The sequence below is a fragment of the Triturus cristatus genome, chromosome 12, assembly GCF_964204655.1.
Source record: "Triturus cristatus chromosome 12, aTriCri1.1, whole genome shotgun sequence".
NCBI classification, from domain to species: Eukaryota; Metazoa; Chordata; class Amphibia; order Caudata; family Salamandridae; genus Triturus; species Triturus cristatus.
This window is the reverse complement of record NC_140595.1, coordinates 293,406,397-293,426,327: the sequence shown is the minus strand read 5'-3', so window position 1 is coordinate 293,426,327 and position 19,931 is coordinate 293,406,397. Positions and strand designations below refer to the sequence as shown.

The 19,931-nt window shown below is 42.8% G+C and overlaps 1 protein-coding gene across 8 annotated transcripts in view; it reads left to right on the top strand.

The window, feature by feature from the left end:
* The window catches only part of NDRG4 (NDRG family member 4), an 885,840-nt gene that overhangs the window by 774,854 nt on the left and 91,055 nt on the right, over positions 1 to 19,931 (top strand). For all 8 annotated transcript variants that reach the window (XM_085637547.1, XM_085637545.1, XM_085637548.1 and 5 more), the window contains 2 exons: positions 3,941 to 3,988; positions 13,111 to 13,146. In XM_085637547.1, coding sequence (XP_085493673.1) covers positions 3,941 to 3,988; positions 13,111 to 13,146 — 84 coding nt within the window. The remainder of the gene's footprint in view (positions 1 to 3,940; positions 3,989 to 13,110; positions 13,147 to 19,931) is intronic.

Sequence of the window (19,931 nt, the reverse complement as noted above, 5' to 3'; positions counted from 1 at the left end):
TCTTTTCTTCCTTATGTTGTTCACTGCTGGTCTTTTCTTCCTTACAGTACACACTGCTGGTCCTTCCTTCCTTACTGTGTACGCTGCTGGTCTTTTCTTCCTTACACTGCACCCTGCGTGTCTTTTCTTCCTTAAGGTGTACACTGCTGGTCTTTTCTTCCTTACGGTGTACGCTGCTGGTCTTTCTAACTTATGGGTCAGACTTCTGGTTTCTACTCCCTTGTAGTGCATACTTCTGTCTCCCCCATAATTGGAGTAGTTTGTTAGTGTCACTCTGTAGTCACTGTACACACTACCTATTGATCTCACTCAGTTCTTTATATACATCCTTGATGAGTACCCTCTAGAGTTTGTGCCTGCTAGGTCTCTCCCTTACAAAAGCAACAGGTTGAGTCTTAGCCAGTCTCATTGAATGTGAACTGAGAGTAAACTGCTAATTGGAATTTACAGGAAAGCTTCACCACAATCCCTTGTGGGTGTATTGTAGACAGTATTATGCCCCAGAGGATTGCTTCCTCTGAAATGACAGGACTCAATTTTTCTTCACAAGATCCTTGTGCTCGCTCACTGCTTGACATGGCTCAACAAATGCCCATGTTTGGGATTCATTCAGATTGCGTTTAGACACATATTCTCTTTCTCCAGTCTCACTGCTGCCAAGTAACTCCATGTTATCTTTCACACTTTGATCCTGCTCTGGATTTTTGGGATCATACTCAGTAGGCTTCCACTGCCACAAGTAGAAAAAGTAAACTTGCAGATGTCTCTCACCAGTCCCACTGACTTATGCTCTCATGGAGATGGATGTTAGGACCCAGACAAATCTGCCAAAGAATCTCTCACCTGCAGGTGAAAATGGAGAGCCCCCCACCCAGAAATCAGTACATGCACAAAAATATTGGTATTGTACAACAAAGTCATTTTATTATGTTCTGTTCTGCTACAAATAACATGAATAAGAATTATTGCCATAATTATTAATATTTCAGCTAACAAAATTATTAAAATTAGAACTCTAAATACACCCCATTTATATTTCATCACACATCCCTAACCAACTAGTTTAAGTCATGCCAGTGTTTTGACTTGCTTGGTTACAGCTTAGATTATTCTAGAATACCTATGCAGAACTACTTAAAGGCCTGCATACCTTTATGTCATCAGGCTTGGGTTCATAGATTCATCTCTCGGCATCCTTTTAGCATCCAGTTCATCTGCTTTGTTATCCCCAGTTATTGTTAACCGTTTATGACTTCTATGCATTTTTTCATACATTGTAGTCAATGGAACACATGGGGGTTGGCCTGTTCTTGGCTCCAGTGAATGTTATGCAGAACATTAAACAATGTTTTTTTTCAGATTTCAGTAAGCATACGTGTAGGAAAGGGCTCCTTTTTGACACGGTCACCCCCACTTTTTGCCTGGTAAATGTTGTGAATTCAACTGGTTGTGCACTGGGTCCCTGCTAACCTGGTCCCCAGTGCCAGAGCTCTTTCCCAAAAAGTGTACAATTGTTCCCCCAATTGGTAAAACCTTTAGCACCCTCTGGAACTCCCTAATAAATGGTGGCTTGGTACCTAGGGCACAAATTGTGCCACCCTAAGGGACCCCTTACCAAGCACATGTAAGACTGCCTTTGCAGCCTGCGTGCTGTGGTGCACACAAAAGTGAAAACACGACATGGCACACATTCCTGTGTGCCACATCCCCCACCACTGCATGTTATATTTGTTAGTCACCCCTACAGCAGGACTAAAAGCCCTAAGATAGGGTGCTGAATATTGAGGGCATACCTGCATGAGCAGGGTAGCTAACTTAAGACATGTGCTGGCCACTGATGAAAACGAGTTCCTCGGCTACATGATCGCTTCACTGAAAATTGGGATGTTTGGTATCAAACATCTCGTATTGATAAACCCACACTGATGCCAGTGTTGGGTTTACCAATACATGCACCCAGAGGGCACCTTAGACGTGCCCCCTGAAAAATCTACCAGCCTCTGGTGTAGTTGCTGACTAGTTTTTACAGCCACCCTGCCATCTAGATGCCACCTTTGGAATGCAAATCTGGCTCCCCTCACAGGAGAGGAAGCCACCCCCATTGTCCAGGATCCCCTTGGCATTTGGAGAGGTGGGGAAATTAGCTAATCTGGTAGGCGTGCCACCTCCAGGCTAGTACCACCCCTAAGGTGAGCCACTGTGAGGTGGACATGATTTTTCAGAAGTAGACATCTTCATGGCATACTTACCCTAAATTCAGTATTTAGGTGAGCACCTGCACTAGAGAAGCAGATCCTGATGACCTAAGAAGAGAGAGAACACAGAAGAGCTGCAAAAGCAGAGAGGAGAGAAGAAGCAACTAACCTGGTACCAACCCTGCAGGCCTGTCTGCATTCCTCGTTGAAAACTGCGCCAAAGTTGGCTCGTCCTGCAGCGTTTTACTCTAGAAACCTGGGAGGACTGCCTGCCTTTGAAAAAGACTCAAGACCTCCTGTGAACAGTGGACCTGTTCTGAAGAAACTCCAAAAGAGGAGACTCTGATGCCTCCAGAATCACCAAAACCCAACACCGAAGTCACCACTGCTCCCGTCGCCTCAGGCCCGAGTTAAAGTGTGCCACCGGTGGCAACAAGGCCCCCAGCCCTCCAGAGCCCGAGTGCATCGTGGTTTCAATCCTCCTGGACTCCTTGACGTTGCCTGCAGTCTCTGCATGCAGCCCCCTCAACCGTAACTGCTCCGGTAAGGAAAAACATGACATCTAAGGACACGCCTGCACCGGTTGCCTCTGGGCCTTGGAGTGTTCCCCCCATCCCCGAGCATCGCAAGGTATGAGCCCACTTGCTTGTTCTGTCCGACTGGCCTACTAGCCAGAGCCTGGAGCCTCTTTCCGCAGTGACTAATCTCCATCAAAATACATTGGGCTCCAGACGCTGTTTTGCACCCTGCCGCCCCCGTGCCGCTAGTGGTGTACTGCTGGTGCTGACTTGGACCATGCTCACCACTCACCTTAACTCCTGGAGATTGGTCTTGTAAGTTGCTGTGCTATTCATGTTTGCAGAATTTGTTCTTCCTTTCATAGGATAACATTGCAGAACACAGAAATTGCAGTGTGTCCACATTTTGTAAAGTGAAAAGAATTTACATTTAAAAACGTACTTACCTAAACGATTTTTCTCTGATGCGAAATCATATGTAAAAGTACTTGGTATTTTTATAAATTGTAATTTATTAATCATTGTGTGTATTTGCAAATGTCTTGCACTTCTCTGTGTTAAGCTTAAGGGGGCTCGACCACACTATCCCCCTAATAGAGCATTTAGGAATTGCATAGCAAGCCCTGTCCACTCATAAGGGAACCCCTGGACTCTTTACACAGTACAGCAGGTTCTTGATACATCACATAAAGAGCCAGCTTCCTACAATACGGAATCTGCCACTATTGTATCTGTACCATTCCTTTTGTATGTAACCACAAGGCCATTCTTATCTTCATAGCTACACTGTTGCAGAGTCTAAAAATGAATTCTCTGGCTTGTTAACCATGAGCTACAGAAAATATTTTTTGCCTACAGCTGAAAGTCCCACTTTATTATTGAACAGCCCTATCTTCTAAGCCCTAAACTACCGTCCTGCACTTCAGTGCATTCCATATTCAAACAACAGCCGTATTAACATACAGCAAGGTCTGTGCTCTATATACCATCACATAAACATATAGTAAATGCTATGCTCCATACGTCATGGGACTTGTATTTCCCTTTTCCCGTTATATGTTTGGGCTTACAGGTTGCAGCATTTAAAGTGCCATTGGCTTACAAAAAAGACTACACTAATAAGCCACCTAAGAGATGAGGCCAAATAACAGCTATGCAGTCCTACATTGTTACTGTTTGATTGTTTCTCTTTGCATTTCAAGTTTTTGTATTTTTTTTAATTTACAGGTTGAATGCAACTCCAAATTGGACCCGACGAACACCACTTTCCTGAAGGTAATGTGTCCTAGCCGCCGCCCTTCCCAAGTCTGCTTATTGTGCGCCATGCTACAGAGGCAAACAAGCCTTGAACGGAGTCTGCAGGTTTTTCGAGAGGCCAGATTATAACATAGTGCAGCCATGCTCCTCCAAGGGCATGTTAGTTCTAGCCACTAGAACAACTAACATGCCATTGCCATTGGAAGAACATGCTCTACTATGTTATAATCTGCAGTTTCAGGTAGGCCTTGTATTTTAAGAAAACTACGCTTTGATTTCTGGGATATTTATGTCAATAATTATAAAATGAAATGTGAAACTTCAAGAGGGGATGATACCTTTGAATGGCTGAATGGTCTGGGTCTTGGTATATCACATGTCATTCAAAGATGTGAGTAACTCGGCCATATCTCAAATGGACTTTAATTACATTTATTGTCCGATTTCCCTCATTTGTAAATCTGCTGCTGGGCACAATATCTTATGTAGAATATTTACTATTGAGCATCTGATCAGACGATCCTTAAAACATAGCCGCTATCTATAACAGACCTCCCTGTTGCGATTGAGATAAGGGGATACACAACATGCAGGCGTATTTTTAAGCCTCCTTTGGACGATATTTAGTCCAAAGAACCGCTAAAAATATAAAAAAAACAGGTGCCACAAAGTCTGTAGTTTTCTTTCTATAAAAAGTATTTTTGAAGTGGCGAAGTAAGATTTTTCTCCCTCCTTGCATACCCAATTTCCACCGTGCACTAAATTGGGACTCTCAAAGCTCCCATTCCCGCTTTGCCTTATGTTTTACCTCAGAATTGAAAAACAGAATTCAGCAGATTTAAAACTGGCACCACACCTAACTATTGACTTTGATTTTTTTAATCGTGCATCCTAAACATGATGCTAGATTGATCTAAAACACTCAACAGGTAACACTAATTTTAATTGAATTAAAATGGGTCGCATTGCATGCTTTCTGCGCTCTTGGAGCAGCCGGCATGATTTTTAAAGCACTGGATCTTAACAAACCTCACCCCCCAACGAAGAAAATTCCTTACTCAGAAAAGTGCAGTACTAACAATTTCCTCCTGGAATCTAAACCATGCAACAGGACCTCAACATTATCCTGCTTCTTCTCAGGTTTTGTTCCCAAGTTATGGAATAACTTCACCATGGGAATGAGATGGGTCCCCTCCTTGAGTAAAAGGTTAAATCAAGCCAATCCTCCACAAAATGTAATGTGAACACGAATGTGTGCTCATACTAACAGGCCTGTGCAAGCTATGACTAATTCTTGAGACTTATTATGTAGTGAAGTAATTGGTTCACATAATGCTATAATCTAATTGTAAGATATACAACAGAATAATAGCTGCCTTAAGGCATTCCATTTCAAGCACTCCCATATCCACCTGGATCATTTCCATGCTATATGAAAAAACGAAATAAATAAATGTGACTTCTACTCCCAAGATTTAAGTGACTTGCCAGTGATGTGGCTCTCCAAAACAGCTTGGCAAATCAGCCTGGACGATCCAACTAGTAGTGCTCTGCCACTTATTCCAGTCATGCCTGTTGTGTTTTATGCTCCTGTTAGCTGCAGAATCATCAGCTCCTCCGCACCCTGGACAAGGTCCAGCAGGTACCGGCGAGAAAGCAGCTTTTGAGGCTGACTGGTCAGAATGTCATGTTGGCTACAGTGTCTGCATCAGCCAGCAGTCTTGTTCTTCGCTGTGAGGCACCTCTCGTTGATTTAGGAAGGAGGGAGCAACAGAACAGCCAAATAATAGCAAAATGTGTACATGTCTAGATTCTCGCTTATTTGCAGAAGCCACTCACAAGTGCACTGAAAATGGATCAGGGCTATTTCACACTGTATAGTATATGGATGAGCTGGCAAGTAAGATTAAAGAAAATCTGCAATTAATACTTCTGTAGCAAGTTTGGTGTTTTGTATCCTTTTATCCTCAAACTAGGTTCTAGACTGTGCCATTAATCTGAGCTTCAGAATTCCATACATTTTCCCATTGTGGAAGTCATTGAGCATTGTCTGAGGCTGAACTGCGGCACCGTGTTGTTCCATGCCTGGAACACGAACACCCAGATCTTAGCTGCATCTCAGTCCTGATATGCAGCACTCTCGGGTAATCCATGCCTGGGAACCACAAATGCACCTTTTCCCATTTACCACAGTCCTAATTGCTGGACTCTTAAAAGGGATTCAAAAATCTTTCTGAAACATTTATCAAATACCATTTGGAATCAAAATAGATGATGTGCTGAATTTCTCAATTATAAAATAGTTACAATTGTATGCACACAAACCAGCCAATTAATTTGTAAAATGGTGTATGTTAAAACTTTGACACCTTTGGAATAAATAAATGCATATGTTCGAGGCTATGAGCTGCAGATCTCACACTTAGCATTAGATCGCCATCTGCTGTTGGGCTCGGATGCTTGCACCTTGTTGTTGTCTTGGAAGAAGTCTTTGTAGTCACGAGATAGGTGACTCCTCCCTTGGATGATAGTGTGCATGGGCATCGACTACATCCTCAGATTGGGTTTTTTCCGCCATTGGGTTCGGATACAATTTTTGCGCACCGGTTCAAAACTTTAGTTTCAAACTTTTCGACGTGCAAAACTTTCACAAACTTTTCCGATTGACTAGACACATAGAAATCTCGATGCGCCTTTCATCGGTTCTATTCCAGTCATCGACGCGGGCCGCTGGGCCTATGGGCGCCGTAAGGCCTACTGCTCATGGAAAGGACGCCTTTCAAAAAATGCCCCCAATGTGGAGCAAAATTTCCACACAGTGACCATCACAAGGTCTGTAACCTGTGCCTCTCGCCAGATCATGACGAGTCCAGCTGCCCAGCCTGCGCCTCCTTTCAATTAAAGAAGACCATTCGAGATCGTCGAGCTCGACGACACTTCATGGCGCAGAGATCAGCTCCGGAACCGGTGGACATCTTCGACGAAGGCCCAGATGTCCCAGAAGAAGATTCCGAAGATCTCCAAATCGTGTCAGAGGCAGAAGACTCAGACAACCCCATCACTCCTGGGCAACGAGTGAGTACTGCTGCCCCCTACCCCAACCCCCACACCAAAGCAGAAGGCACCGGTCAAGACTTCGCCTGTTGGCCCCAGTCGCGACCGAAATCTCACTTCAGAAGCCCCGCCTCTGGGCCCGGCTCCGAAGAAAAAAGACAAGCCTTCCGGTAGCTCGGAACCGAGCAAACCGCATGTACTAGTCCCACCGGCACCTTCGGCACCGAAGCCAAAAGAACACTCGGCACTGAAATCTGCTCGGATTCCTTCCACTTCCAAAGACAAACCGGCCTCGAACACATTGAAGCCCGTGGATAAGCCGGCGTCGAACAGCTCTAAATCTAAGATTCACGCCACGGCTCCTCAACCAAAGGCTTTGGAACCGAAAACCACGCCTAAGGATTCCACCAGGCCTCCTAAGGCCAAAGAGCATAAGACTCAGCAACAGCCCCGCTCGGAACCGAAAAACTCGGCGCCAAAAGCAGTTATCGAGGAGGAGGAACTTTTTCATCCGGATCCTGTTGATCCTAAACAGAAAAAGATCTATATCAACCCTAAAACAGGACATGTCACAGCTGTGCCATGCAAGAAGAGGAAATTGGACACAGCACAAACCCCTCCAGTGCCTCTGAAGAAGAAGGCATGTGCCACATCACCTATGCCTCCTTCTTCTCCCGTCCTTCCATCTAACACCACTCCTCTACCCAAACCTGTTACACCGCCTCAGCCTGTAGCTTCTCCACCACATACACCACCTCCAGACGATTATGATGATGACCTAGGGTTGGGTGGTGACCCTAATGACCCGTTCACAGATCCAGATGACCCACCACAAGATGATTGGGATTACAATGATCCAATAGATCCCCCAGACCTCCCAAGCCCCCAACCATACCCAACAAAACCATCTCCTCCAGATGATAATATTGGTTTTGGACAACTCATCAATAGAGCTGCTGAAGTTCATGGGGTGCACATGCACTCAGACACACCAGAGGAGGATTTTCTTCTAGACACATTTGAACAGTCCCAGAAAACTGTACAAATATTGCCAATGATTAAAGGGGTCATTAAGCATGCTCCTGACATATTTAAAGATCCTGTATGGGCCAGGACTCTTAATCCTAGGATCGATAAGAAATATAGACCTGCCCCGTACGATCCTGGGTACATCAAAGGTCAGCTGCCTCTAGATTCATTAGTAGTGTCCAATGCTAGTTAGCGAGCTAATTCACAAACCTCAATTCACAAGCAAGAGGGTAGCTGCGCAGGCGGACAATCACTGGCGCATAGCCAACACTCAAGCACTGCTGGCTAGATATGATAGGGCCCATTATGACCAGCTGGAAACCCTATTACAGCATTTGCCTGACCAGTATAAAACTCAAGCAAATTACCTAATCCAAGAGGGCAAACTATTCACCAACGCATCAATTAAATATGCCCTTGATGCAGCAGACACTGCCGCTAGGTCTATTAATACTAGTATACTGCTCAGAAGACATGCCTGGCTGCGTATTTCAGGCTTCGAGCAGGAGGTCCAAACAACCATTCTAAATCAGCCGTTCAATCAAAACCAACATTTTGGGCTGGCTGTGGACATTGCTCTTGAAAAAATGAAAAAAGATACAGAGACTGCTAAGTCCATGGGAGCGTTGCAGTCTTCTCAAACACGTGGCTCCTTTCGTCGCTCCTTTTATAGAGGAGCCTCCAAGAACATGGGCACAGATAGCTCATCTTCCTTTAAAAACACCACCCAACCATCCCCTAATAGAGGATATTTTAGAGGAGGTTACAGAGGGAACAACAATAAAGGGAGAGGCCAAGGTAACAACAACACTCGTACCTCCCCTGCTGCTAAACAGTGACTTCCCTCCACTCCCCCAGACCATTCCACTATGGTCGGGGGAAGATTAACACAGTTCCTACCTGTCTGGAACCCCATCACAACAGACAGGTGGGTAAGACAAATTATCCAATATGGTTACTGCCTGGAACTTACAGCTACCCCCAAACATACTACCCAGACAGCGTCCAATGTCCCCAGACCATCTTACACTTTTGAAACAAGAGGTTCTCTCACTGCTTCAAAAGCACGCCATAGAGCTAGTCCCCTTACTACAAAAGGGAACAGGGGTTTACTCCCTGTATTTCATAATCCCCAAAAAGGATAGGACCCTACGGCCAATTCTCGACCTCAGACCCCTCAATCAGTATATACACTCGGATCATTTTCACATGATCACTCTCCATCAGGTGCTTCCACTACTACAACAAGGAGACTTCTTTGCCACACTAGATCTCAAGGACGCCTACTTCCACATTCCCATACATCTTGCTCACAGGAAATATCTAAGGTTCGTACTGGACGGACAACACTATCAGTCCAAAGTCCTTCCATTCGGGGTCACCACTGCTCCAAGAGTGTTTACCAAGTGCCTTGCAGTAGTTATGTTATGTTATGTTACGGTAGCTTATATAGCGCATGGCTACCCCAGCAACGGGGCGTCCCAGTAGTAGCAGCACACTTACGAAGACAACAGATCCATGTCTTCCCGTATCTGGACAACTAGCTAATAAAAGCCAGATCATTCAACCAGTGTGTTCAACACAATCATCAAACCATCCAAACACTACACAACTTGGGGTTCACAATCAACTATACCAAGTCGCACCTTCAGCCCTCTCATGTACATCAATATCTGGGGGCCACAATAAATACTTCCACACCTCTAGCGTATCCCAGCCCAGCCAGGATAGCCAGTATACAAGCTCTCATCACCAAATTTCAAATCCAACACTCTCTCCCAGCCAGAGTGTTCATGCAACTCATAGGCATGATGGCATCTTGCATTTTCATCGTACCTCACGCAAGACTTCAAATGCGTCCCTTACAGGAATGTCTAGCACATCAATGGAATCAGGCTCAGGGACAACTTACAGATCTGGTGTTGGTGGACAGCCGCATACATCGCTCTCTGCAGTGGTGGAACACAAAAAACTTGTCCAAAGGGCAGCCGTTCTTCGAGCCTGTTCTACAGATAGTACTAACAACAGACGCATCACTCACAGGGTGGGGAGCCCATCTCTTAGCTCACACAACGCAGGACAAATGGACCACTCAACAAAAAGTGCTCCACATCAATCATCTGGAACTACTAGCGATATTCCTAGCTCTGAAATCATTCCAACTCCATGTACAAAACAAAGCCGTCCTGATCCGAACGGACAACATGACGGCCATGTTTTATATACAAAAACAGGGAGGAAAACATTCTCTACAACTCTCCCAGCTTGCACAGAACATTTGGAGGTGGGCCATCCCACAAAACATATACCTCCTTGCAGAACACCTTCCAGGAGTTCACAATCGCGTTGCGGATCTGTTAAGTCGACAGACACACAAATGGGAAATACATCCACAAGCTCTTCTACCTTTTTTCCAGATGTGGGGCCAACCAGACATAGTTCTATTTGCCACACACGAAAACGCAAAATGCCCAACCTTCGCTGCCAGGTTTCCACACCCACTGTCCAAGGGCAATGCGATATGGATGAACTGGTCAGGCAGATTTGCGTACGCTTTTCCACCACTTCCACTGATTCCACTAGTGGTACGCAAGCTCCGACAACAGTCTCTAAAAATGATCCTAGTGGCTCCCACATGGACGCGCCAACCGTGGTTCACAACACTACTGGAACTCTCACTAGTCCCACACCAAAAACGACACCTCTCCCCATCACTACTAACGCAGAACCATGGAGAGAGAAGGCACCCCAATCCAACTCCAACTCAACTGAATCTCGCGATTTGGCTCCTGAAGTCCTAGAGTTCGGTTACCTTAACCTTCCACCGGACTGTATGAACATCATTAAAGAGGCCAGGCGCCCTACCACCAGAGCTTACTACGCAGCAAAGTGGAAAAGATTCGCCATTTACTGCACTAACAATCATATCGATCCACTAGATGCGTCCATCCAGAACATCATTTGCTACTTACTACATTTGCAAAGATGTAATTTGGCATACTCATCCATACGTCTACATCTAGCAGCACTTGCCGCTTACTTACAAAACAGACAACACTTGTCACTTTTTAGGGTCCCAGCAATTAAAGCCTTTATGGAAGGCCTTAAACGAATCATACCTCCCAGATTACCACCCTCTCCAGTGTGGAATCTCAACATTGTGCTTACTAGGCTCATGGGACCCCCATTTGAACCTCTACATAAATGTGAACTTCAGTTCCTCACATGGAAAGTAGCTTTCCTTATTGCAATCACCTCTCTCAGGAGGGTAAGTGAGATCCAGGCTTTAACCATACAAGAGCTATTTTTACAAATACATCATAACAAAGTGGTTCTCAGAACAAACCCAAAATTCCTGCATAAAGTAATTTCTGCATTTCATCTTAATCAATTTGTGGAGCTACCGGTGTTTTTTCAAAGCCCGGAATCCGTAGCAGAGAGAGCTCGTCACACCCTAGATTTCACAAGAGCTCTACTCTATTACATTAACAGGACTATCCTTTCGCAAAACAAAACAATTGTTTGTAGCTTTCTCTCCACCGCATAAGGGTAATCCCATCTCAAAAGCTGGGATTGCAAGATGGATCGTTAAATGTATCCAAATATGCTACCAAAAAGCCAAGTGCACATTAACAATTCCCCCTAGAGCACACTCAACACGCAAACTAGGGGCTTCCATGGCATTCTTAGGGAACATTCCGCTAGTAGACATTTGTAAGGCAGCGACATGGTCTACAACACACACCTTCACTAAACACTATTGTTTTGACGTGACAGCCAAGCAACAAGCTTCTGTAGGCCAAGCTGTTCTTAAAACACTTTTTCAAACTACTGCAACAGATACAGGTGACCACCGCTAGGGGAGATACTGCTGTACAGTCTATGCTAAGTGTGAGATCTGCAGCTCATATGCCTCGAACGGAAAATGCTACTTACCAGTATGCATCTGTTCTTGGCATGTAGAGCTGCAGATCCTCACACGCCCAACCACCTCCCCGGGACCTGTATATGTTCCAGTACTATCTTACTTAGATATACACACATGGACATCTCTTTCTTTTCTACTAACTCCATCATTTCCCATCATGGCGAAAAACAATCTGAGGATGGACTCGATGCCCATGCGCACTATCGTCCAAGGGAGGAGTCACCTATCTCGTGACTACAAAGACTTCTTCCAAGACAACAACAAGGTGCAAGCATCCGAGCCCAACACCAGATGGCGATCTAATGCTAAGTGTGAGGATCTGCAGCTCTACATGCCAAGAACAGATGCATACTGATAAGTAGCATTTTCCTTTTGCAGCATCCACTATTCAAAGCTGTCATTGGAGCATTTTCATGATGGCATTTTCATGAGAGCCCAGCTGGGAGCATGAGCTAAATCTTTTGCTGAGTTGCTATCTAACACTGATGAACAAATGACTTGACGAAATCACAAAAGAAAACTTAGCAGAGTAGGAATTTGGGGGATTGTGGTCTGGAAAGAAGGAGCACAACAAAGGGGAGGATGGTGGACTCCCTGTTTGTGATGGAAAAACACAAAATGACTTATGATGATTTTGTTAATTTAATTGTGTTCAATTTTGAATATTGTCTCCAAATGATTTTCAGTGAAGTAATTTCTGTCAGTGTTGTTTGACCAAAACTACTCATGTCTCAATCCAATTGTATGTACTCATGACTTTAATTCAAGTGTATCTAACAGTATTTTGTAATATTGAGTAATTTAGTTCGTAAGTTTGTGTTAATCACTTTTACACCCCTTAGTACTGTGAGCCTGACCAAGGGTGCCCCATCTATTGCCCCTAAGCCTGACCTGATGCTCCAATAATTCTGAAACCCAAACAAAGCTTTGCTAATGTACCCCATTCCAGACCTACAGCATCCCCTTGTGTGCCAATGTTGAACCTTCAGAAAGCTTGACAAGAACCCTCGAACATGATGAAATTTGAGTGAGACACCTCCCACATAGAGCCATACTTGGGTAAAGAGACCATGGAATGATGCGTCCCTTTGGGAGGGCCTGTCTAACAACTTCTTTGTCTCCTCTACAGATGGCTGACTCTGGAGGACTTCCTCAGCTCACACAGGTGAGTGCCCCAGTTAGTTCAAATGTGTACCTTTGCATATAAACAATATTTGTATACATTCCCCTGTAATTAATTTGTAAAATTTGGTTTCCTTCAATGGACGTGGAGAGAATAGTTTTAGAGAGTGAAGACTGTGTTTTGTGAAATTGTATTTTATTTAAAACAGCAGGATTTAAAAAGACCAGGAGGGAAGGTGGGTGAGGGTGGAAATTTAAATTGTAGTTATTGGACTGATACTTGGTGATTGCTGAGGAATCTGGTTAGTGAGTTGAGACGAATACCAAAACAAAACAGACTGCCTGTAAAGGATTATTTGGTGGAATATCTCGCCATGCTAAAGGATGCTTACCAAGTCATCCATGGAATATATATATATATATATATATATATATATATATATATATATATATATATATATATATATATATATATATTCACTGAAAAAACCATAGGTTTCAGGGGTGTTATAGTTAGCTGGACATTTCCCTCGTACAAAACGCTAGAAATTGCCCCGTTATAGTTAGTTCAGCTAACTATAACTCGCGCGCCCCCGCAATGCACTTCTGATGACGTCACATATTACATCACTCATGACATGGTCAGTGACATCACTGATGACATCTCAAATGACATCACTGATGACATCATCCATGTAATAAATTAGTGCATCTTGTCACACCCTAATATAACCTTTGATACACCGACTCTAAATTTCAGACGGCCATTCTCAAAACCATAGATACTCCAATACCAATAATTACATACCCACTCTTTGACTCTTAGGTCTACACACAGCTCCACTCACTCACCTGTAGAGTCACTCATACTTACAATCACTCAGTACAGGACTATCATATGCATTTATACACCTATATAGACACTCAAACACTGCCAATCATCCATAGACATACTCACACACCTAGTCAATCATGCAAATAATTAATCACACTCCAATTTACTCACCTATATGGTTATACACACACAAGTTCACTTACTCATAAAAATACTACCACATTCTTACGCTCTTATAAAATTACTGATACAAGCACACACTCATCCATACAGCCACTCTCACAATCACACACTCTCACATATACTCAGTTATATACTCTTACACACATATACCCTGCCTTTCACATATATAGTTACTCACACATGTACCACTGAGATATACATTCAATCACTAACACACCCATACATACACTCACCCAACCATACAGTCCATCACAGATGCAGTCTTAAAACCATGCACCCATAGAATCACCCAATCACAGATCTATGCACAGAGTCACACACACCCGACCCACACAAACACTCAGGCACCCATACAGATACTCAGACAACCAATCAATAACCCATATAGACACTCATATAGCTATTCACAAAACCATGCAGCCACTTATACACCAACAGACAGACAGATACAGACATTCACACAGTTTAGTTACTAGTCTGCAGTAAGATACATTTAATGACTCACTTATAGAGTCAGTCACACACCTAGAAAATCATCCATTCACACACTTATACACCCACTCATTCTTCCATAGGACTTTTCCTATATATTAAACATATCAAAACTTTAAGAAACACAGACTCACTGGATGAAAAGCGTCGCGTAACGAGCATCGTACGTGTCGCGTATAGGTTTAGAGTCGCGTACTGGTCGCATTGCAATCGCGCACCAAACACGTACCCAACGCATACCGTACACGGATGTTTACGCGTGGGGGTCGAGAACGGTGCGCATAGGGTGCGCGGATCCCCAAAAAATGGGAAAAAAAATTAAAAATACAGTTTTGAAAATATAGTTTAAAAAATATTTTTAAAAATATATAAAAATATATTTTAAAACATTATCAATTAAAAAAAAACCCTATAAAAACAAATAATATTTTTTAATTTTTAAAAGAATTAATTGAAAAAATAAGTTAAAAAAAAGGTGATAAAAAAGTATTTTAAAAAAACATAATTAAAGGAATTGACACACTGAAATTGAAAAATTTAGAAATTCAATGAAAATCATTAAACATCATAGCTTTAGAGATAAATTATAGATAGGAATTAGCATTTAAAAAACCTTTGAAATTCACTGAAAAACCATAGGTTTCATGCATGTTATAGTTAGGAATTGCCATTTAAAAAACCTTAGAAATTCACTGAAAAAACCATAGGTTTCAGGGGTGTTATAGTTAGCTCGACATTTCCCTCGTACAAAACCCTAGAAATTCCCCCGTTATAGTTAGTTCAGCTAACTATAACTCGCGCGCCCCTGCAATGCACTGCTGATGACGTCACATATTACATCACTCATGACATGGTCAGTGACATCACTGATGACATCTCAAATGACATCACTGATGACATCATCCATGTAATAAATTAGTGCATCTTGTCACACCCTAATATAACCTTTGATACACCGACTCTAAATTTCAGACGGCCATTCTCAAAACCATAGATACTCCAATACCAATAATTACATACCCACTCTTTGACTCTTAGGTCTACACACAGCTCCACTCACTCACCTGTAGAGTCACTCATACTTACAATCACTCAGTACAGGACTATCATATGCATTTATACACCTATATAGACACTCAAACACTGCCAATCATCCATAGACCTACTCACACACCTAGTCAATCATGCAAATAATTAATCACACTCCAATTTACTCACCTATATGGTTATACACACACAAGTTCACTTACTCATAAAAATACTACCACATTCTTACGCTCTTATAAAATTACTGATACAAGCACACACTCATCCATACAGCCACTCTCACAATCACACACTCTCACATATACTCAGTTATATACTCTTACACACATATACCCTGCCTTTCACATATATAGTTACTCACACATGTACCACTGAGATATACATTCAATCACTAACACACCCATACATACACTCACCCAACCATACAGTCCATCACAGATGCAGTCTTAAAACCATGCACCCATAGAATCACCCAATCACAGATCTATGCACAGAGTCACACACACCCGACCCACACAAACACTCAGGCACCCATACAGATACTCAGACAACCAATCAATAACCCATATAGACACTCATATAGCTATTCACAAAACCATGCAGCCACTTATACACCAACAGACAGACAGATACAGACATTCACACAGTTTAGTTACTAGTCTGCAGTAAGATACATTTAATGACTCACTTATAGAGTCAGTCACACACCTAGAAAATCATCCATTCACACACTTATACACCCACTCATTCTTCCATAGGACTTTTCCTATATATTAAACATATCAAAACTTTAAGAAACACAGACTCACTGGATGATGTCATCAGTGATGTCATCAGTGATGTCACTGACCATGTCATGAGTGATGTAATATGTGACGTCATCAGCAGTGCATTGCAGGGGCGCGCGAGTTATAGTTAGCTGAACTAACTATAACGGGGGAATTTCTAGGGTTTTGTACGAGGGAAATGTCTAGCTAACTATAACACCCCTGAAACCTATGGTTTTTTCAGTGAATTTCTAAGGTTTTTTTAAATGGCAATTCCTAACTATAACATGCATGAAACCTATGGTTTTTTCAGTGAATTTCAAAGGTTTTTTAAATGCTAATTCCTATCTATAATTTATCTCTAAAGCTATGATGTTTAATGATTTTCATTGAATTTCTAAATTTTTCAATTTCAGTGTGTCAATTCCTTTAATTATGTTTTTTTAAAATACTTTTTTATCACCTTTTTTTTAACTTATTTTTTCAATTAATTCTTTTAAAAATTAAAAAATATTATTTGTTTTTATAGGTTTTTTTTTTTAATTGATAATGTTTTAAAATATATTTTTATATATTTTTAAAAATATTTTTTAAACTATATTTTCAAAACTGTATTTTTAATTTTTTTTCCCATTTTTTGGGGATCCGCGCACCCTATGCGCACCGTTCTCGACCCCCACGCGTAAACATCCGCGTACGGTATGCGTTGGGTACGTGTTTGGTGCGCGATTGCAATGCGACCAGTACGCGACTCTAAACCTATACGCGACACGTACGATGCTCGTTACGCGACGCTTGCGCGCTTCCGCGATGTGTCATGTGCGTGCAAGACGCGGTGGGTGCGCGAATCCCGCGAAATATTTAACATTTAAAAAAACATATATATATGTATTTTATGTGAATATTAATTGAAGACAAACTGTAAACTACTCATAAAAGTAATATATTTTCACATCTAATCCTATATCGTTTTCTCCCCAAAAATTCAGTTTTTTTTCCTTGGATCCGCGCATCCAACGCATTAGGAACCGCGCACCCAACACGAGAGAATCCGTGCACCCAACGTGTTAGGATGCGCGACTCCTAATTTTACCGTAAAAAAAAAAAAAAGCCCTTATCATTAATTTTTATTATCCCCGGGGACCCCATCCCCGGGGCTTATAAAAAAACGTTGGAGACCGTGGGGGGAGCCCCCACGGTCCCAGCCGGCTCCCCGCGTCCTTCGGGAGCCGGCATTGCTTTTCCACATGGGGAGCTGCTGACATGCAGCTCCCCGTGTGGAAAAGCAATATCGTTTGGATTTTGAAAGAGAGAGCAGGTTTCCCTGCTCTCTCTTTCAAAATCCTAACGAAGTTTGCTATGGGAGGGCAGGAGACTCCCGCCCTCTCATAGCAAACAACAGTGGGCTCCAGGAGGGGGGCCATGCAGCCTCCCTTCCCCTATTAATTTACAATCATTTTGCCCCCGGGATTTCGCCCACCCGGGGGCTAATTATCAACGAAGCGCGAAAGCACGCGCTTCGGGGTTTTTTTTTTTTCCCGGCCGGATCCGCGCACCCTGCGCACATTTCGCCGATTGTTTTGTTTTTTAAACAGGGGGTCCTTCTGGGACCCCCTAAGCAACACTAGATGGTCAGAGTATTTCTACCCTGCCCCTTTATATGTTTTAAACACTTATTCCCCTTACTTCTTCAGCCTCGCTTCTACCGAGGCACAAAATGGCTGCCAACAGTTCCTGGTTTTGAATGTAGACAGACACTTGACAGCCAATTAGCATTCAGCACGTGATCGGGAGGGTGCGCGCTCGGTTCGGGGAGGATGTGCATAGGGTGCACTTAGGGTGCGCGGATCCTCCGAGGCCATAGATATATCTATCTTTTTTAGTCTAATTTTCTCAGGAACTTCTGAATAGATTTACACCATTTATGCAAAAGGCACGAGTCGGAACTGAGGACTACCTCTTTTCCAAATTTGGTGTAATTCCGTTCAGCAGTTCGGGTTGTAGCTGCGTCAACAGGTCCTATGGGAAAATGCATGGGGAAAACGCGTTGTGGGACCCCCCTTTTTTCTCGGCCCCCGCTTGATGAATCACCACAAAACTTTCAGGATAGGAGCGAACCGGAGCTGGCCAAAAGTTTGGAAAATTTCACAAAGATTCGTCAACCGGCGCCAGACTTATTGGGAATAGAATGTTGCGGATTTCCTATGGAAAATAGGTCCTAACTATAACTACCTACTGGCGACTGCCAGTAGGTAATATATATATATATATATATATATATATATATATATATATATATATATATATATATATATATATATATATATATATATATTCACTGAAAAAACCATAGGTTTCACACATGTTATAGTTAGCGGAAATTTTACTGATAAAAAACCAGTGAAATTCCCCCGTTATAGTTAGCGCAGGCAACTATAACTCACGCGACCGCAATCCTCTGCTGATGCTAATACTGTATTTAGACACTTATTTGCCCATGTCTTCTTCCATACATTTTTAGCTATACATATATTACAAATATTTTTTTTTCATAAAGACACATATGTCATCAGCAGAAGATTGCAGTCGCGTGAGTTATAGTTGCCTGCGCTAACTATAACGGGGGAATTTCACTGGTTTTTTATCAGTAAAATTTCCGCTAACTATAACATGTGTGAAACCTATGGTTTTTTCAGTGAATTTGCAAGGTTTTTTAAATGCTAATTCCTAACTATAACGTGTGTGAAACCTATGGTTTTTTCAGTGAATTAGTACGGTTTTTTAAATGCTAAGTTTTTTTCCCTTATAATAAGCCCTGTACATTTGGTGGCCTTCGGCCACCAAAAGCACAGGGGGTGGGGTAAGTGTGGATAGTGTTTTTTGCCCTTAACATAAGCCCTGTACATTTGGTGGCCTTCGGCCACCAAAAGCACAGGGGGTGGGGTAAGTGTGGATAGTGTTTTTTTTATTTTTATTTTTTTACCGTACGCTTACGGTAAGCGTACGGTAAGCGTACCCCGCGAAATTGCCGAAAAAAAAATAAAACCGTTTTTGCACTTGGGGGATGTTTGGGGACTCCCTCAACATGACTATGTGGGAGGGAGTTGTCAAAACAGCCCCTTTACATGTTTTTGGGCTTGATATTTTAAAAATCACTCTCAGTGCGAGAGACAAAATGGCGGCCGCCGCTTCCTGGTTTCGGCCGATTCGAATGTTTACTAAGATCTAAGAGCCAATCAGAATCGCGCTCGCGCACGCCACCGTACGCTTACCGTAGGCGTACGGTAAGCGTACCGTAAGCTGGCTCAGATATATATATTGATTTAAAGGCTATTTTCTCAGAATCTACTGAACAGATTTACACCAAACCTACAAAAGGCACTTCCTTGACCTAGGGACTACCTCTCTGCCAAATTTTGAGTAATTCTGTTCAGCCGTTCGGGCTGTAGCTCGTTCTAAAGGTCCTATGGAAAAATGCATGGGAAAAACGCGTTTTGGGACCCC